The sequence below is a fragment of the Nestor notabilis genome, unplaced genomic scaffold, assembly GCF_000696875.1.
Source record: "Nestor notabilis isolate BGI_N333 unplaced genomic scaffold, ASM69687v1 scaffold14345, whole genome shotgun sequence".
Lineage (NCBI taxonomy): Eukaryota > Metazoa > Chordata > Aves > Psittaciformes > Psittacidae > Nestor > Nestor notabilis.
This window is the reverse complement of record NW_009928053.1, coordinates 43,437-64,378: the sequence shown is the minus strand read 5'-3', so window position 1 is coordinate 64,378 and position 20,942 is coordinate 43,437. Positions and strand designations below refer to the sequence as shown.

General features: G+C 45.0%; 1 protein-coding gene across 1 annotated transcript in view; it reads left to right on the top strand.

Annotated features, from left to right (window-relative positions):
• Positions 1-2,920: 2,920 nt before the first annotated feature.
• LOC104405608 (arf-GAP with GTPase, ANK repeat and PH domain-containing protein 1) overlaps positions 2,921-20,942 on the top strand; it is a gene marked incomplete at its 5' end in the record, with an annotated part of 44,874 nt that continues 26,852 nt past the window's right edge. Inside the window, 3 exons of the mRNA XM_010014356.1 lie at positions 2,921-3,075; positions 4,694-4,784; positions 11,291-11,513. Of these exons, the coding sequence (XP_010012658.1) occupies positions 2,921-3,075; positions 4,694-4,784; positions 11,291-11,513 (469 nt within the window). The remainder of the gene's footprint in view (positions 3,076-4,693; positions 4,785-11,290; positions 11,514-20,942) is intronic.

Genomic DNA, 20,942 nt, shown 5'->3' with positions numbered 1-20,942 from the left:
GCTCTTTAAGGAGTAAACCTGAAACTTCAGTAGATACCAGAGAGTGAAAACTTGCATGTTCTTAATGTATCATCAGCGATGACCAAGTTTTCTTACTGATGTACTGAAAATGTCCTTCCTTAAAACACGCTGCAGCCCTCTTAACCCATGGTGGGGCTGTAGTGGGACGAACTCACCAGTGTCCTGTGTGGACTTTGCAGTCCAGAGCCACAAAGGCTGTGTAAGATCTTGGCCACTTTTGTCAGTGTCAGATGGTCACAGCAGAAAAGGTCAGGAGATGAAACAAGGGAGCTTCTCCTTCGGGAAAAGGAGACAGCGTATAAAAGAGGGACCATGGGGAATGGCTGGGGGGGTTTCCTGAGTTGCACTCCCACTCACCTGAATAGCCGGGATTGTGTCCTCTGCCATAGGTCTCCTGTAAGCAGGGGAATAACCTTGTGTAGCATTTCTGGGAAGCAAAGCTTTCAGAGGTACTGCTGCAGGGGTGGGATTTCAGCCTCACTTCGCAATGGGACACTGGTGAATTGCAGAGTGTATTTCTCATAAGCCCTTCTTGGGCAAACCAGCTTCATGCATGTGATGAGGATTATTGGCAAATAGGAGATAGGAGGCTTCAGTGATGCAGCAGCTTGATTGTATATACCTCTTTAAGGTCTGGAATTGTAATGCTGGAAAGCCACCTAGCTCTTAAATGCTGGGATGAACTGGTAGAGGAGTAGTGTAGAGAAACTCTGTAAAGATACACCATATATGCTTGTTGAGTATTAGTTATATACTGTATATTCTTCATAGAATGGTTTGGGTTGGAAGGGACTCATCCAGTTCCAACCCCTGCCACGGGCAGGGACACCTTCCACTAGAGCAGGTTGCTCCAAGCCCCTGTGTCCAACCTGGCCTTGAACACTGCCAGGGATGGGGCAGCCACAGCTTCTCTGGGCACCCTGTGCCAGCGCCTCAGCACCCTCACAGGGAAAAGCCTCTGCCTCAGAGCTCATCTCAGTCTCTGGCAGGTTAAAGCCATTCCCCCTTGTTCTGTCCCTACAGGCCCTTGTCCAAAGTCCCTCCCCCTCAACTTCTTGTTGAGTTGTTATGTATTGAGAAGTCATCCCCTGCCAGTGCGCTGCAGAAGTCTCCTCTCTCATTGTCCTCTTCTGTGTCTTTGTGTCCCTACTCCTCCCTGCTCAAAAAGGAGGTGTGGGGAAATCCTCGTTTAGTAAGACTTCAGGAGTACAAAGTTTTATCTCTTAAAAGCCACTGAAAGGCCTTAAAAATGATGAATTTCCTAAATGGCTCTCTGCAGGGGGCTGCTTCAGGTGGAATTCAGGTTTTCATGTTCTCTTCTTTCATAATCATTCCTTGTTTTCATCAACACTTGCAGAACTTTGCATATACCTGTACCTCCCTCCACTGACCATATGCCATACCACTTCTGCACAAGTAGATGACCATAACTGTGTTACCCTACAGCAGACTGGACTCAACATTAATTCCCTTATAGGAAGTGTGTAGTTTCCTCTTGCTGCTTCTTCATAAACTCCCGAAAGCTCTGTTTGTAAATAGGGCTTTTCCCATGAGTTATTAATACCGTTTTGGATAATGAGTCTACTTGTTTGTCTCTAACAATGTTGCTGAACTGGCTGTAGCTATAAGGTCACATAATTTCCCATATCTTTCTTTTCCTGGTTATCCCAGTAAAAACATAGCCTGTGCCCTCATGCACCTGGAAATAACCTTCACCTCTGTGTTTATTCTCACCTCAAGGTGCATGCTCACCTTCTGCTGGTTTTTTGGGGCATCGTTAAAGCAGTAGGCACTGGCCTTGCTAAGATGGAGTTTATCAAAGAAAACCAGTTGTCCCACAGGTTGAGAAAATGAGTGCCAGTGAGCAGCAGTGCTGTCTGCAAAGCTAGTGCTAGATTTGTCACTTAGCTTGGAACGCTTATGGATGACATGGTGATGCAGGAGTTTCATGGCTCTGAATATATAATAAGTCATTAGCAGACAAGCGAATGTAAATGCTCGCTCTAAAGCCCATTATGGCTGATGTTCACCAGAACTTTGTGCTCTATTATTTTTTGCCTTTTCATGCTTCATGCCTGCCCTTCCTAATTCCACTTGCTCTGTTTCAGCTTCCTTGATTTCTTTTTTCATTTGACTTTGGTGTCCCATGTGTGGTTGGAGCGTGTGTCCATTTATTTCACTTCTACTGGTAGATTCATGTGCTGCCGTCCTCTGGCCTGAATACTTGTCCTTGTACTCTAGTAGCCCTAAGGATATTTCCCTGACCCTTTCTGTGAGCTTCTCAGATCATTTTCTCATCTCCCATGTCGAACGTGAGTGTTGAATAGGTTGAACTGATTTTAATCCTGTATTATAACCCAGTGTATTTCTGCTGCAGACAAGAAAATGTACACATCCACTTTTAATGTTATCTGGGCATGTAAGAAACTGCTTGAAGGAAGAGGGTAAATTGTGACATTTTCTGTATTGTCAGCCTTTAACAGTCCATTCATCTTTTAAGTTCTTTTAAGTTATTTTGTGGCACACTTTGATTTTTACATTATGTAGCTCTTAGCACCTCAGGTTTAAATCTAAATAATGCTTGTTAGCCACTTTGTGTTCAAGAAGGGTATAGACTCGATACCGCCCTCACACAACACACACACAGGAGCTGAATATTTACCCACACCAGTACTTTATCTGTGTAACATTTGGAGAATAAAAGCAGTGGATCTGCAGGCTGATTTCTGAGGCATCATGCAACTGCAAGGGAATTAGATGTATCTAGCTTCAAACCTCGACAATCCAGACCTGCTTTTGCTTGTTGCGTCGCAGAACTGCTCATCAACAAAGATAGGTCAGGCCTAGCAATCAGTATCCTTAAATTTAACCTTCTCTTCCTATTGCATGTCTTTTTCAGAACAAGAAGAAAACTTTGAGTTTATCATTGTCTCTCTCACCGGCCAGACTTGGCACTTTGAAGCTACCACATATGAAGAAAGAGATGCGTGGGTACAAGCCATAGAGAGTCAGATCTTGGCCAGTTTACAGTCATGTGAGAGCAGCAAGAACAAGGTATGGTGCACAGAGGAATACTGAAAATAAATCAGGGGTGACTGATCATTAAGATGAAAGCAAAATCGAGAACTCTTGAGTTTTACATCTGTATTCTTAGTGACAAGCTGTCAGAGCAGCATTAGAGCTGCAGGTGTATCTATCGCAGGTATTTCCACACAGCTGGTGCTGTAGCCTGGTTTGCAGTTTATTTTTTACAGCAGTTGAAGTAATGGATTCTCTTTTTTGCCTTCAGTATTGCTCTTAAAATTTGGAATGAAACCTGGGGTTAGGTTGCAGACTCTCCCTATGGAGAAGTTGTATGGTGTAGTCACTGCTGCAGATGTAGGGTGTCGAGTGGTAGCCAAAGGAGAGAAATGGGCAATAACTGTTCAGGCCTCTAGATTCTTTAACATCATCCACCTAACTGTTGTCTTTAACGGCTTTATATTACAAGGAGCAGACTGATACGTTGAAATGAATGCCTGCTTTCATTGCCCTGATCTGCCAGAGTAGATCAGACACCAGTGATTATCATCAGCATAATATAATTTACTTCCCATTTTATTAAAAGTAAAAAGAATTTGTTTCCAATAAGTATTTCTGAGATAGAGAAGAATCACTGCTTATGTGTTTTCTTGCCTTTCTTGGATTTACACATTCTAATATGTGAGTTCAGGGAGCACAAAGGATGGAATTTGTATACTAACATCTATATAAAAATACTTACACAAAAGAGGATAGACAGTGGCTGGTAAGTGACTCCAAGAGGTTTCTTTCCTCTAAAGTATTACTGAGGTGTCAAAACATGTCAGAAGAACTAGTTGGAATAGCAAAGTGCAGTAAGTTGGACAGGTTTAGCAGGTGTCCCATTGGTATATTAGGAGGACACATCCCCACGTTGCCATTCTTAAGACCTGGTCCTCATCCTGCTTAAATCAATTCCTTGCAAAGAGTCCATCACTTGCTACAACTAACAGTTTACTTCTCTGAGAGCTCACAAGGCAGTTGAGTTGGACAGAGCTGAACTATTTGTACCTCCTGACAGTCTCTCCAGGTCCAAGTAGAGGTCATTGGCAGGTCATCATGGAGAGAATTTAAATGGGAGCCATCTGATTAAGTCTGACCTTTTGATGATAAAAAGGTTTCAGCTGCTTTTGCAAACCATCCCTTAGTCTTCATTAGCAAAAGCACACACATCAATGAAAGAAATTGATTTTATACAATAATATTCTTATCTAATTTATCTCAAGAAGCAAACCTGTGCTGTGACTACTGTTCTTATGAATAGGAGGGTTCATTTTCAAGCTCACTTTTCTTTAGTGCACTCTCCCCACTTCTTAGAATAGACCCCAGAACACGGGGAGCTCGTGCACGGGGTGGAGACCCCTGGGAGGCATACCAGGCTGTCAGGAAACATGGGAGGAAAGAGGAGTCCCTGCTTGGCTGGTGTAGACTTGCAGTACTTGGAGATGCCAAAGGATCACCATTTTTTGGGAGGCAAACCAAGACCTGAGGTTCCTTGATCATGTTCATTCAGCCTTGATCTAAGCTCTGAGTTGTGCCATTCGTTCAGGTGGCAGTTGTGTCATCTGATGGTTCTTATTTGTTGTTTATACATTTCTTTCCATCTATTCAGTCCCGCCTGACGAGCCAGAATGAAGCCATGGCCCTTCAGTCCATAAGGAACATCAGAGGCAATTCCCACTGCGTGGACTGTGAAGCACAGAGTAAGTATGGCCACGTCAAAATAGAGCTCTCCCTGGCCAAGACTATTCCTTGGCCAAGACTTAGGTGAACACCTGCCATGGGCTTTGTCTGCTTTGGTATTACATTCCATATGCTGTTTGCACGTTTTCGGCTTCATTATGGAGTTTGCTTAATCAGGTTTATTTTATGTTAATATGTGCTGTGCCAGATGCATCCTCATTTTTTCCCTTTCACATCCCACTTCTGAATGTCATCATTTCTTTACTTTCCATTAAAGAAAAGGAAAAAGAAGTTGTAACTTCCATTTTCCTCCTGTTTTGCATGGAAAGGGCACATGTGCCATGGTGCTATTTTCAAAGAGCTTGATTGGTATTCTTTTGGTTTGGTTTTTTAGGGTTCCTTGTCAAAAGAAACCAAAGTCGTTGCTCATTATATCTGGATACTTGAAAACTTGATTTGGGATCTTTCTTTTTTCCTCCCCTTTGTGTTTCTTTCCCTTTATTTTTTAAAACACATACGTAGTGCTCAGAAAGTATTCTCAAGAATACTTTGAGCTGTGGTTCACCTCACTAACCCTGTCTGAGGTCATTATTCTGGTGCTCTTCAGTTCTAGGGGCTTGCAACAAAGCCACAAAAAGGAAGTACTCTTGCTGTAAAGCAATTAATTGTAGAAGCAGGAGGTTTGGGAACTTGTGCATTTTTATTTCTTTGATATTTGAAAGTCAGAACTTTTCTGCTGATTTTTACATGTGCTTCACATGGAAAAATATCCTTGTTTTTTTCTTTTGGTATAATTCTTTCCTGGTTTTAAGACTTGTTGTTTAGGATTGTGACTAGTAGCCTAAGACATCCTCACATCCCAGTTAACTCTAAAGTGAACGTTCACAGAGACGTGCAAATGCTTGTGCACAATTAATTTGCTATCTGCTGATATAACTCATTCAGTCATCCACCAAACAACCCTCTTATCCCCTGCCTCATCCTTAGAAGGCTTGAAGGGAAGGTGCTTAACACATCAACAGCTTCACATCCAGACTGGTTTTAGATGCTGCTTGTGGATGCTGTCAGATATCCGTGTGCTGTCCATAGGAGATGGATCAAGAAGAAAGGCAGCTGTCCCCAGTGGTTCAGCACACAGGGATGTGAGGCCTGGCTGGACCAGGCTTCGAGCACCAGGACTGGGATGCTGGCAGAACAGCTTGGCCTGCTGCAGAGAGATCCCAAGCAGGAATTTCATAGACTGAGAGAAATAATAGCAATGTTGATAAATGAAGGTCTTTATGTTCCAGTGGCTGATAATCCAGTATGCAATAAATAAAAGAAAATGCTGGTTTGACTGGTATTTTGACATATACAGCCCATCATGACACTTATTCTTTAGAGTTCTTTCACATTGACCTGGTAGTCATTCAGCTTTACACCAGAGCTTTGATACAGCTCAGGTAAAAGGCATCTAAGATGCTGTGCTGTATATGAGAAGGCCAGGGTCTTCAGGTGACCTAGATGTATATTTAGCTCACTTGAAGTACTCACTGCTGTCTGTGAGCAGACCACACCAGGAGCATTACTGATTTCTGCTCAGTCTGTCTGTAGAGCTGAGGGTGGCATTTCCCTAGACCCTGCTAACTGGTCACGCAGGCAGAGGGGGAGCAGAGTGTGTTCCCTCCTGTTCCCACACGACTTCCGCCCCTGATCCAGCTCATAGAATCACACACAGACTGGTTTGGGTTGGAAGAGACCTTAAAGCTCATCCAGTTCCCAACCCCCTGCCACAGGCAGGGACACCTTCCACTAGAGCAGGTTGCTCCAAGCCCCATCAGCACTAACCCCAGAGGTGTGTGTTTCTCTCCCCAGTCATGCATGCATTTGTGCAGCCAAGCTTGTGCTTAATCAGGAAAAGGATTGTGCAAGAAGAAAGCAGCACTTTATTTTCTTTGTGGTTTTATTTCCACTTCAGCCAAGCTGGTTTTCCTCCAGGTTGCTTCATGGGTCAAGTTGGCCACAGATACATGGTGCCAGCAGGAGGGATGTGCCAAGAACATGTTGCTGGGAGGGGGCAGGCTTGGACTGCCCTTTTTGGCAACACTCAGTGCTCTGTTTTGTAGTGTAGAGAGGAGGGAGAGGGGGGAATTTAGAATGTCAGCTGGAACCTCTTAATTGTTCGTATTCCTGGAGATGGTTTGTACCCTCTGGGACTCTTCTTGCCATTTGGCCTTCCTGATTTTAAGGCTACCATCGTTCCTTTTGAAGAAGTTTGAGACATTTCCAAAGTGGTTTAACATAAAACGTGAACACAGCCATGAGGTGAATCTCAGCCTCATGGGGTTTTGCCAGGCTTTGCTTTATTTCCTTCTCTTCTTTCTGCCTTGCTTGGGCAAGTCCTTACCCCCCGGAGCATTTAGCATCACAAACACCAGCGCTCCTGTGGAAAGCTCACATAGTTTGCATCTTCACAAAGCCAGATGTTCGGGAGCAAAGGAATATGAGATGTTGCTGTCCCTCAGCTCTATTGAAGAGCCATCAATCTTCCACTTCAGAAGTCTCATTCTTTCTTTTTCTTGAGCTCTTTGCCTTTTTAGCACTTCATGGCAGCACTTTTCACCAGGGAATTTCTGCCTTGTTGGATGTTAATCACCAGCAGTAGCACCAGCAGCATCTGTGTGCCTTTGGCAGTCTCAGGCTAAACTTTTTCCAAGTCCTTTTTTAATGTTCCCATCCCAGAGCAAGAGAGAAGGTGAAATGCTCCTTAGGTGCTGGAGTTTTTGCCCAAGAAGATCTTATTGCATGTTTCAGAAGGAAACTCAGGTTGCCTTTTCCCAGAGCATTGGAGTCCCAGTGCTGGCTTCTGTCTGGAGCAGGCACTGAAGATGATCAAATTGCTTAGGTAATAAACCCAGCTAAATTTCTGCCCCCCAGAAAGGTTTTAGTTCTTCTAGTCTTACTGCTTAAAGAGCAGAGGATCAACGTGAGTCACTTTCAAGATACCTGGAGAGCATGGAATATCAGGTCTTTTCTGTGGCAGAAGAAAACAGGGAGGGCTTATAGACGCAGAGTCTTATCATGAGTTTTCCAGTCCAATAGTCTAATAATTTACTATGGTGCATTTTGTATCTGGTAGCCAAACGCTGAAGTTATAATTTGGGTGGCCCTGGCAGGCCTACTATACCAATCACAAGATTCAATTTTACATGCAGAACAGGAAAAAGCCTGTCAAAGCATAGGAAAGATGCAAACTCTTCTCTCTTCTGCTGTGACTCTGCAAGATGCCTTCACCCCTGCTTCTTCTTTCCCTGGCCTTTCTCCTCCTCCCTTTAAAGATTCCCTCTGCTCAGCCCAGAGCTATCTAACACATGCTGAACTCATGAGGATTTAGCATGGCAAAGCCTTTCATCAGCCACCACAGGTCCAAAAGGATGAAGGAGATGGTGGGGAGGGGTTATTCTCCTAAAAGAGCTGCTCCAAGAGCTTTCACCTTCAAATGATCAATCAGATTGAGGTGCAAGTCAAAGTGGGGAGGAGGTTTTTAGAAAAGGAGAGAGCTAAACATCTTTTAAGAATATGGACAGATGAAAATTGTCACCTGGATATATTCAGTCATGTTAAAAAGAGCTCGTATTTTGCTTGACAAATTGTAAGTAAAATGAAGAGAGGAAACTAGCTTCCTAACACCCCCAGCTGCTTCGAATGGGCTTTTTCCTCTCTTTTACCATCAAACCTGGCTATGTGCATACTGGAGAAAAGCCTGCCACCTGCTTATAAGTATTCTGAGCATCCTCCAATTCAGAATTACTCGTAGCATCAGCAGGTAAAGGGAGCTGATTTTTTTATCACCTTCTTGAAAAGACACCCAGAACCCCCCGTGTGAATAGTTATGGCTTGGAACCGCGTGTGCTGCTTTTCGGTATAAATTGGTGCTAACAGTTTTCAAGCATGAGACTTTAAAAGTGCTCAACTGCATATGGCAAGAGGAAGGTGCCTTAATTATTGGTGGGTAGTGACTTCTGTTATCTAGCACACATCCTTTTGAGAACAGTTTTTCATGTGCACATGCTGGAATTAATGTCCTAAGTGGCAGCATGTCAGTTTTTCCCAGAGCCCACTGAACTCTGTCACTTCTCCAAGATCCTCATTAGAGCCTCTGCATTAGCCAGTTGTAACCAAGAGCAGCAAGTCTGGTTTCTCACTGGATGTCTGTAATGAGTTCAACATTTGCCTTTCCTGGTTTGCCACCTTCCAACTCAGCTGTGAGGTGTCAGAGTGTTGGTATTTAAAATACTGTTTTAACAAACTTCCATGTAACTTCTTGGTTACAGCTTTGGTGTCACCACTTCAGTTGTACCAGCACTTTCTGCTGGAAGTAGGTGAATATTTAACAACTGTATTGAGTAAAAGATGCACTAGATGTGCTTCAAGAGCACAGAGGTATCCGGGAGGGAGGTCAGGTCCTTAACATCATTAGAATAATTGGAAAACTAGAAATCAGTGGTTTTTTCTCTTGCTTCATTCTGAGTTTGTGCCTCATTGAGCTCGTTGCTTTCTATTTTAGTGAAGATCAGCCCGGCCTTTGCAGGGCAGGGACAGAGATTTCATTCCCAGGCACAGTTGGCAAATTTACAGAAGTAATCTGCTCCGTAACTTAAGCTCTTCCCAACAAATCAGTGTTTCAGGTTTTTTAGTGTGTTTCAAATATACCCCTGCTTCCCCCGCTGCAAGACACCAAAACCGGTAGTGGTGACCTGAAGAAATACGCAGGAAAGCAGCTTGTCATGGTGGTCTTATCAAGGACTTGGAAAGCGTGGCAGGAGCTTTGTCTCACCTTGGTTTTTGGAGGTCTGAAATGCTGTGCATTTCTAGGGTGAGACTTGGTATGGAGAGGAACCTCTTAAACACTTGCTGTTCAAGTGAAATAAGATGGAGGATTTTTCTTGCTTAAATCTGGATAGAAATTGTCTGCCCTCTCAATTAATCCCCATTTTCCTGCTTGCCATTTGTAATAGGCTAAGACAGTTCTTCGGGAGGCCCAGGGTAAGGTGAGAAGAAAAGATGTGACAGCAGGAGAGGGGAGAAAAAAAGCCACCAAAAATGCCTCCCTTATGCCTTTCATTGCACTTGTTAAAATGCCTGTTTGTTGGGGAGAGGGAGATTCATACCAAGCTACATTTAAATAACACAGGACAAGTGACAAGAAAGTGAACCACCTTGGGAAATGACTTGGAATTTCCCAATCTGGTCAGGTTTGTCACAGCCTTCTCATTCGCAGGGTTATGGGGGGTGTGTCTGTGTGTCAGTGCAGTCCTGGCTCATGCACTAAAAGTGATACTGTTCGAAGTATCACATTGTCATCTTAGTACTTCTCTCCCTGATCTTGGAGATGAAAACATACCCCGTGGTGTGTTGGATGCAAAAGCCATGTGTAGGTGATGATATAGATGATTATTAAGGGAGTTGATATAGTTAGTAACAGAGACTATAGTTAGCAACAGAGACATTCTATCTAGTCACTCTGGGGTTTTTCCTCCTTTTTCCCTTGTCGTTGCTTATGAGTGGCTCCAGATTCTCAAGGAGGGGCCTTCTCCACTAGTTCATCATCAGCTACCTGCCACCACATTGATATTTTCTTCTTTTCTCTCTAACTCATATATTTCTTTCGACTGAAGGTAGAATGAGACATCTTTTGAGAGCACTACCCCATCCCACTCCCAATGGCTTTCTTATTCCTTAAGGGTTTTCTCAGAAGGGTTGCTATCTCCATGGGGCAAAGTTGGCCAGATTGGAAGACCTCCTACCTCTGCTTTTGGACAGGACACATGCATTTTTTAATATTTTTCATAAAATCATAGAGGTTAGAATGAATCATAGAAGGGTTTGGGTTGAAGGGACCTTAAAGCTCACCCAGCTCCAAACCCTGCCATGGGCAGGGACAGGCAGGGACACCTTCCACTAGAGCAGGTTGCTCCAAGCCCCTGTGTCCAACCTGGCCTTGAACACTGCCAGGGATGGGGCAGCCACAGCTTCTCTGGGCACCCTGTGCCAGCGCCTCAGCACCCTCACAGGGAAGAGCTTCTGCCTCAGAGCTCATCTCAATCTCCTGTTTCAGTCTGAACCCATCAGCCCTTGTCCTGTCGCTACAGTGCCTACTGGAGAGTCCCTCTCCATCATCCTCATAGCCCCCTTCAGACACTGGAAGCTGCTCCGAGGTCTCCACGCAGCTTCTCCAGGGTGAACAGACCCAATGTTCTCAGCCTGTCTTTGTATGGGAGCTGCTCCAGCCCCTCGTGGCCTCCTCTGGACTTGCTCCAACAGCTCCATGTCCTTCTTATGCTGAGGACACCAGAACTGCACACAGTGCTGCACGTGGGGTCTCAAGAGAGCAGAGTAGAGGGGCAGGATCACCTCCCTCAGCCTGCTGCTCCCACTGCATTTGATGCAGTCCAGGATACTCCCAGAGCCAAACTCCTTATCCACAAACCTTACGTTTTGTTAAGTGTTTTGTTGTCTAATTGCTTGGTGTTCCTTCTTCCCATAGACCCTGACTGGGCCAGCCTGAATCTGGGAGCGCTTATCTGCATCGAATGCTCAGGTATACACCGAAACCTTGGCACACACCTCTCCCGGGTCCGCTCTCTTGACCTGGATGACTGGCCTATAGAGCTCATCAAGGTGATGTCTTCTATTGGGAACGAGCTGGCAAACAGCGTCTGGGAGGAGAGCAGCCAGGGCCATATGAAACCTTCTCCGGACTCCACAAGGTAGGCTTGCTTCCTCCATCTCACCGTGGCACGCAGCGGGTGGGTAGTATGTGATCCTCCACATGGCCGAGGCTGCAAGCTGTGAGCAAGTAAATCCTCCTTTGGGGGTTTCAGCCAGAGGTGGTAGGGCGTTGCAGTGGTTTACAGCACAGCCCTTTCAAATTCTCCCTTGGAGTATGCCTTGTAAAAGGCATGACGTATATCTAGATCTTCACTGCATGCCGAGGAAGAGCATGTCCAAAGATGTCAAAGGATGAGTGACCCCGTTACTTTTGCACTCTTGTGAAGGTTTCCTCAGCAGCTCTACAGTGGGTTTGCTCACTTGACTGACCGACAAAACAGTGGGAGACTGGAACCTCCTGCCTGGCTTGTTCCTCAATCTGGCTGATACCATAATGCATCCCTTTGTTTCGGTCAGCCACAAAGTACCTGGCTCTGTCAGTTTGTCGTTAGTTATTATGCCTTAAGTAGTTCATGCTCACAAATTCACTCAGGAATTTGTACCTGCCATCGGGTTCTCTGCACAGAAGGTGAAGGTCCTGCTTACTGTGGTCTTGCTTACTTCTATTACGATATATGTGAGAATGTATGTTGTGTTTCCAATGGGAATGGTGCTTTACCCAACCACTCATAGCTCAGGGCAGTGAAACTCGTTCTGCAATACATTGTCATACCAAAAACTAAAGGGCTTTATGTTTAAGTTATCTAATCAGTGTCAAAGAAAGGCATTTTGAAAACACTTCCCTGATGTGAGTAGATTTGAGATGTAAGTGCTGATAGTTATAACATATTGGCTGGGGGGGAAGCAGAATGACCTCTGGCAGACTGAGTTGCAGCAGGGGCTTGGGGAGGAGAAGGATCTTCTTGCAGGGCTGGGCCAGCCTCTGAAGTTGTCTTCAGAAGTGCACTGTAATTGTGTTAGGGGCAGCTCCAGCAGAGCACCCAACATCCGAGCACTGGGAGGTCCCCAGGTGGCGAACGGCGTGGTTGAGGTTTAGCTCTGTGTTTGCCTCCTGCATATGAGAGTGATCACAGGGAATGATATTGGGATTTTGTTGATGTGGGTCTCGCGATCCTGCTTTTTCCAGTGCCAGCCCAAGTGAAATTGTAACCTGGGCCACTTCCTATGGTGTAGGAGTAGGTTTCTGCTGTTGTCTGTAATAGTCAAGTGTTTCTTATTGCATTATTTCGTTAGCACTGAAAAATGAATTTGTGGTGCCACCTTTGGTTCATCTTCGAGAATGAAGCCAGTACATTAATCAGGCTACTTAGATGAATGACTACGTGTAAAAATGTTCAGGGGGACCTCCGCAGATGTTTGGTTCATATATAACCTGTATGTCTGCTGTGTAAGTGTATATTGTTAGCAATGTAATGATTTCATCAGGTAGAGTGAAATCAATGCTGCCTTTCAGTCATTAGCATCCCTTTAATCCAGGGACCTTACATTGTTGCACCTAACAAATACATGTTGCTCCTTACTACTGAGGTGAGCTGGAGAGATACCATGGTTCTAAATACTTAAAAGGAGAAAAGGCTTATGCTTAATTGGGTTTTTATGTTTTTAAAACAACAACGTTGCTTCAGTACTCACATAGTAATGATATCATCATGAAAAATCTGAAATGTGACTGAAAAGAGAACCATCCATTTGCATTCAGTCATCCAGGGGCTTGTGTTTGGAATTGGATGCTTAAAGAAAATCAACTTTGTTCTCTTTGTATTTCATGCTCAGGGCTTATTTTAATTCTTCATTGTTTCTGTCCATCTTCGTGTTGCTATTCAGCTGCTTGTGTTTCAGTGACATAATTGCATTTTCCTTCCTGCACTATAACATTTTTGGACAGAAAGATTCAGTTTATAACTCCATCTTTCCAGATCTGTGTCCAAGCACACGCTTACATGATAGGGGAGCTGCTAGAAGCAGCAGAATTAAGATGATGTGCAAGTTTTCCCACAAAGCAATTATAATCTTGCTTTGCTGCTCCCAGCTTTTTCTGCCCTTTGCAGCAGGGACTGAAGTGATACCTTTCACGTAAATACCTGAAAGCTTTTTCAAAGTGCTGTGGTCTCTACCAGCTTCATAATCCTTCTGCCCAAGATGTGGCGAGAAAGTAAGTTCAAGTTCTTTACGTATAAGTTGTGCATTCCATTTCTCACTACTGTTTGCAGTTTGGCTTGAGGAGTCCTATTGGAAGCAGCTACAATGGACCTAAGTAGGGTTAAACAAAACTCCCTTTTTCTGTTGGTGAGGGACTAGAGGGGAAAGAGGCAACTGAAGGGGAGGGACTGGGGGAGAAGCCAAGCAAGTAGAGTGGGGCTGCAGAAGGGAACGGGGATATGAACAAGTTCAGGAGGAACACCTTGGGAGTACCTCCCTCTCCCATCTGATGGGGCTTTGGTGAGAACTTTAAGCAGGAGCACACTGAGTGTGTTAGACTCCTCACACAGTGCCTTTTAGGCTCTGGCTGATCCCAGAGCTCATCAGCATGGACGGGAGCAGCTCCCCAACACCAGCTCTCAGCTTTCTTTCCCTTCAGGAGCTGGCTGAACACCTATTTCTTCTCTGATCTCCAAATATCCTTGGACTCCCTCCTCCACCAGAACTGCAAATCTCAGCTCCCCAAGGATATTTGTTGGGGACCCTCTCTTAATACACATTTTTAGAGGGGATACATGTGTGGAGAGAACGTAGGTGGGTTTCTCCGTTTCAGTCTGTGTCTTCCTATTGAAGATGAAGCCGTCAGTGGAAACCCACAGGCTTTCTAGGGGAAAAAAAAGAGTTACTGACTCCTCCACAGATACTGAATCTGTTGGGCTTAGAGGCTCAAGGAGCATTCACATGCTGGCCTAAAAGGAACCTGGAAGTCTTGACATGGCTTCAGAAGGAGTCCCTTCTGCTTGCGAGAAGTTGGCACTGATCACTGAGTCATTGCAGTGGCATCCCATGCATTTCTGTGCTAGAGGGAAGGGTGGAGAGCCCTGGGGAGATGGTGTTTTGCAGGAGCGATTGCCAGATGGCTACTCTAGGTCATGGCATAATTAAGGAGCCTTAATCAGGACCATGTCACTTATATTTCTACAGACAGAGCTGTGCCAGGCTGTGAGTGCAGCTTGTGGCTTTCATTTTGTACACTGAAATGTAAGTATTATCAATCAAACTGAAAGCACATAAAATACACCATCCTGCTGTCCATCCCTCATCCACTCACATTCAGTTAAAACTCCTTCTCTGAGAAAGTCATGGGGAAAGATAAACCTGGAAGCGTATTTGGATAGAAGGTCAGAAATTGGGATTGGAGGGAGTGAACTCAAAGCCTGGGAGTTCCATAGCAAAACGCATTACTCCTGTTACTTTCATCAAGGATATATTGCCCAGGTATGTCCTGTACCATTAAGACGTGCCAAGTCTCATCAAGTCTGAGAGGCAGCTTCTAAAATAAGCCGATCTCCAGGTCATTCGGTGCCTCTGGATCAAAAGCAACACCTCGGATGGCCTCTAGCATCAAACTGGAGGGCAGCACAGGTGCAGTGGGATCCCCAAGGAAGCAGCCTAAAGCAGTAGCTTGAGGCAGAGTTCAGTCTGAGGGTGTTGGCATGATGAGGGGAAGGGAAGAGGCATGAACACGAGCTCCCAGCGAGCAGGAGAAGTCGGCAGAGCAGCAGCAAACCCAAGCACGGGCAAGTATGTGGATGTGAGAGGGGACCAGCTGGCCTCTGAGCGGTGGTGTCCGTGGGTCCCTGATTAGGTCAGCTTTGGAAAGCTGGTAATTGGTTCCAGCAATTACCAGCAGCCCTGAGAACCGCCGCTCAAACTTCAGGAGCCCTGTGACAAATTGAAGCTGACTGCTGGTGAAGGAGTATCGACTTCCCATTTCTAAACAGGGGGATCATTAGTCAAGAAAAGCATCTTTTAATTACTCGCAGGAAGAAAAAAAAGCAGGGGGGGGATGAGGAGAGGAAAAAGATCTTTCCGTATGGATCCTGCAGCAACTGCTGGGTTTTTTCCAGAGGTATTCAATATGAAATTTATTGTGTTGGAGAGGAGGGGGGGGCATGGGGAGAGTTTGCCTGCGGTTCCTCCTTCGGTAATGCGGGTTTAATTTGGAGTGAGAAGTCAAATTAGAGTAAATCAATGTTGCGACAATTAACTGGGTCTGGGGATGAGATCAGGATTATCCCTTCTAATTGCTATTGATACTGTTTAAGCACACTCTTAAAACATTGATTTGGAGTGGTGTGACACAGGAGTAGCCCGGTGGGGCAGAACTGCTCCGTGGAGGAATGTGGGAGCTGGGTGAAGCCAGCTTGGGGAGTCTGCACTGTATTTTGCCTGGACCTTTTTGCACTGGTACATAGCTCTCTACTAGATATTTAGCTTTTTTCTGGACACACCTCACACGTTTTACTTTCTCCGTGTACAATTCCTGCCCGTGTGGCTTTTGGGTTGCAGCCTTGCCTTGCCACCATCAACTTCCTACAAGGATGTTGGCAGTGAAACAGTTGGCCAAGAGGAAGGACAGTGTCATATCCAGGCAGCATCCCAGCCACGCTTTTTATTCTCCTGCTCAAGCAGTGCTGAGTATTTGTATCCGCTGTGGGCAAACCTTCAAGGCGAAGGAAGGGCTCCACCACTTCTGCATCTTTCCGAGAATGTTCATAAATAGGAAGAACCTCCAGCTCCGTTAAAAATGTGTTGGTATGGGGAGGGATGAGTGGTTAGTAGAAGCTCAGGAAGCCCCAAGCTCTTTAGATGGAGCTTGGAGCATCTGCGGCAGTTTTGCTCAGGTGGTCTCTTTGCATAGCAGCCACCCTGTTTGTTCTGGTTGCCAAAGGTGATAAGAAAAGAGAGAGCTGTCTGAGAAGCCCGGAGTTAGGAGCAGACAGTGTTGGGAACTGACTTTCAGCTTACAATGTAAGATCCAGTTTAATCCCTCACCCACTAATGAATCGAGTTTAATGGTGCCAGCTCGACTAGATTTAGCAGACTCCTACAAGCCTAACCTGGAGCCTGGCGCACTGTTTCAAGGCCAGTGTCAGCTACGCCGAGCGTGCCCTGGTTTCTGGGGGATAACTGGGAAGCAACTTGGAGGAAAACAAACCCTGTTTCCTTTATTCATGGCAATAACTCTTCCTTCGTTACAGACAGTGCAGATAAAGAGTAAGCTGTGTGAAAGTGAGTAGTTAAGATCCCGCTATTGTATCCTGAGTCTTGTAAGGATGGTCTGTTTCATTTCTCTCTCATTTCTTGTTCCTTTTGGCCATCAGATTGCTGTTATAGTCCTGTTGGTCCGCGATTCCTGGCATAAGGCCGCAGCGTTACCAATGGGGCCTGGGGGAACATCAGTACCTCTCTATCCACAGTTGTCAGGTCTGGTTTCTTAGCCGTTCTTGGCCTGATGAGGTCAGTGTTTTGTGCCTTTTGAATGCTCCTCCACGCCTGACACCTTTCCCATTCCGGGGCTGGGGGAAGGGTGTTTGCAGAAAGAAATTTAAAAAGAAAAAAAAAAAGAAAAAGATTTTATTGTGAAGGGCTGACCAGAACCCATCTGCAGTTGGGTGGCATCTGCTCCCCACATGTCACTTCCCTCATTAACAAGCAATTGAATTAATTAAATGCTACTCAGAACACGCATAACAAGCTACCGGCAGTGTCCAAATTAGCACTGATAATCAAGGATGATTTCCTTTATTATCCTGCTAAGTGGTGTGCAGGCTCTGATCTCCCTGTCTGCCCTCATCTATTTACATACCCCCAGCTTCTGCCTTTAGAAGCTGAGGTTATCTTACCTAGTTAATTTGCCACGATCACCAAGCATGGCGGATTGATATTCCTGCCTCTGCTGAAGCAAACCCCCTCCTTTCTCCCCCTTTCCTTCCTCCCCAAGCCTGGTCCTTTGTATCTCAAGCTCACTGATAAATTAAAAGCCACCCCTGTGGTCTCTCAAGTGAGTAATAGAGGCAGAAATTTCATTTTGCAACTGGCTGATTTAATGATCCAAAGGGTAATTAATGGCCTGATTATCTTAATGTTAAATATGTCCGGCAGCAATTACTGTGACCTCCCGCTTGTCAAGGTCCAGGCTATGCTCTTCTTTCAATTAAGTTCTCTGGGGCTTAATGGTATGAATAAACTCCTCTGATTCTATCATTCCGGACTCTGAGATTTAAGCGAGCTGGGGGCTCCTTTGGAGTTTTAATCAGCCCGTCTTCTACTTGAGCGATCAGAGTTAACAATTATAACAAGGACAGTTTAACTTTCTTTCTCTCTTCCCCCCCCCCTCCTTATATTCTTATTTTATTTTCATTTTAAGTGCTCGGAGGGCATTTTGTTGGCTGCAGCGGCAGCTTTGCTCGCCCAGTCTCTCCCTATATAAATTATCATGTGAATGCCGCTGCTTTTCCATTTGACAGGCTTAATTAATTGGCAGGAGCACCCGAAAATGACAGTGCTACTAATTGCAACTCCAAGTCCATTGCTGTCACGGCGGCACGCTTGTCAGCGGGCATGCCCCGCTCCTCACCGCGGCCGGACTTTGTTGACGTTTTCCATTTCAGTTTTCACATCTCGTCGGGGAACGTGATGGGATGTGATAGCCCAAGATGTGCCTTTGGGTTTTCCAGGCGTGCAGTTTGTGTGCGAGAATGACATTTACTGCCAATAAAGTTTAAACAGCTGGGCTTCTGCCGACCCTGCAGCTGCCGCGGGACTTCAGGGTTGACTTCCAGTGGTTTCAGTGAGTCCCAAAAACGGGGGAGAGTTGGGAAAGGGATTGGCAAAAAGGGAGAAAAAGGAGGAAAACACAAACCCCGCGAGTCGTAACTCGCTCCTGGTCTTTTTGGTTGCTGAACTACACTGAAGAGCGCATCTCCCGGTCTCTATTAGCTGTGATTTGGACAGCAGATATTTCATGAAGATAATGAGGATAATGTATAATAAATTATTAGTTACAACAGTATCGCGTTTTCAAACGCACACGTAAATAAAGAGACTGATTCGTTGCTGCCAGGAAACTTAGAACCTTTCCCTGTGCGGCTGTGGAACTGAGCTGATTCTGACATGGTAGATTGCATCCCTTCAGATTAGAGTAATTGTAATTGGTTTTAAATGAAATTAAAAACAAAGAAAGAAAACCAAGAAATAAATTGTCACTTACCAGTAGCTTCCAGGAAATGCACCTAATAAGAACAACTAAGTGAGGCAAATGAAATGTCAGCTTGGATGGTGCCTGGTCTCACTTCACCATTTGGAGGCCTCAGCAGCTCAAAGGCAGTACTCCAAAGATGAAGGTTAGCAGTAGCACAGCGTATTTTATTGTCCTCGTAGCTGCTTGGCAGACCTTGTCATCCAGGCCCTGCTCAAGGAAAACACTGGTGCCTGTGTAGTAGCGGCAGGAAGATGCCTGGATGCCTCAAAATCAAACCCAACCAACAACAAAACCATCGGCCCTGGTTGTCCAAGTTAATGAGTGCTTTAGATGAAATGCTTCCTGCTCCCATTGCATGTTTCTTATGTGCAAATGTGTCTTTGATCAAAACTCAACACTTAGTAAGCAGAGCAGCCTCGTTTGCCAGTAGGAGTATAATCGTTGCTCTCCCCATTGCCTGGGAAAGAGAAACCTGAAGGGGAGTATTTCTGTTTCCTTCTGCAGTGCATTAAAAAGCAGAGGTGTAAAAGCCACGAGACTGTTCTTTTTTATTTTTTAATCTAAATAGTGTAAGTACCACTTGAATAGATTCTCTGAAGATTTAGACTTACATAAATTCTCTGAATATTTAGGCTTATGTGTATATGGAGCTGGGACACTGCTCTCTGCATTCATACCTCACATGTAACAGATACATACTCTGTGGGTGCTTAGTTTATTATGAACCTAGAACGATTCGGGTTGGAAAGGACCTTAAAGCTCATCCAGTTCCAACCTCCTGCTATGGGCAGGGACACCTTCCACTAGAGCAGGTATGGACCCACACAGCCTATGGTCGGTCAGCTGAGATTTCCAATTACAGTGTGTTTGTAATACATCCTTTTCACCTTCCTTACCAACTTCTGCAACCTTCTGGGCAGTTGGCCCAGCTATCACTGGTGTAGTCTAGAGATTTTGGAGAGAAGAGCCAAAGAAATCCTCATTGCTTTTGTCTTTTTCTCACTTCCTCTGATGTCTGTCATGTGTTGGACTATCCATACATCCATTTGTTGTTTGTCCTTTGAAAAGGCTTTGAAGAGGACAGAGGAGACCAGTGTGTTATGGGTCTTGTTTTGATACCTGCTAGCTAAGATACCTCCTAGATAAGACACTGAGATCATTCCTCAAACCCATACAAAGATCAGAGTAGTGGGCCAGAGGCAATGGTCAAGCTTTGAATACTGAACTAAAGATTAAAAGAAGGGAAGGGCCTTGAAAGAGAAGGCAGGTAGCTTTGTTTTCAACAACAGAGGGAAGAGGCAGTCAACAGCAGCTCTGTGCCAGTTTCTTACAAGTCCAGTGACATTTGGTCATCTTACAAGTCAGAACGGTTTGTGGCCACCCTGCCTCTTGAGGTTTCTCAGTGAGACAGGTGATAGAGACTAAAATGTTTTGCCTTGGAGGCACAATCAACTCAGGTGCCTTGATTCTGCTGAGGTTCTCCACAAGTTTTGGTTCTGGTTTTGGGTGCGTTCGGCTGTCAGAGTGAAGCACGGGGTTAAGCTGAAATTCCCTCCCAAGAAGCTGATGGGCTGTTACACTTTGGGAAATCTAGGACTGGAGTTCAGGACCCAAGCAAGAATTTCTTTCTGTCATATGAACAGTGATGAATGAGACAGTGAGATATATTGGGAAGACGGTATCCATAAGTCAGAAAAGGTAAGTTTGTTTGTTTGCCACAACGAGTCTGTCAATTGAGTGCTTATTGTACAGAACAGTGCAGGATCTTGGCTTCAAACTTCAGTTTTGGGTTAGATATGGACTGATTATTTCTTGTTTGAGTCAGTTCTCTCCCAAGAACCTGGCAGAGCTAGAAAACGTCTCAGATGTGAAGACCAAGGTGTCTTCTCTGTGACTTCACAGCTGCTTGGCCATAAGCTACTTGAAACGGTCAACACAGAACTTGCCAATAGAGAGCTAACCATAGAAAAGATTTGGGCCACTGTTTAGATGTTGGTTCTACAACAGAGGAATGGAAGAGCTAATGAGGATAAAGAGATTCATTTCAAACTCAGCAAAAAAAGGGATTTTGTATTTATAAATAGGGGGAAAATACGGCTTCCATCAAGGCTAATGGCTGAAGGTCGGTACCACTGGAAATAAATCAGATGCCAGCCACTGTGGGTTAGTCTTTCCCAGAAAATTCTTAGATACCTTTATAAGCGTTAGAAAGAAAGTAGAAATGGGACTCTGTGAGGGCTGGAGCAGCTCTGCTCTGGAGCCAGGCTGAGAGAGCTGGGCT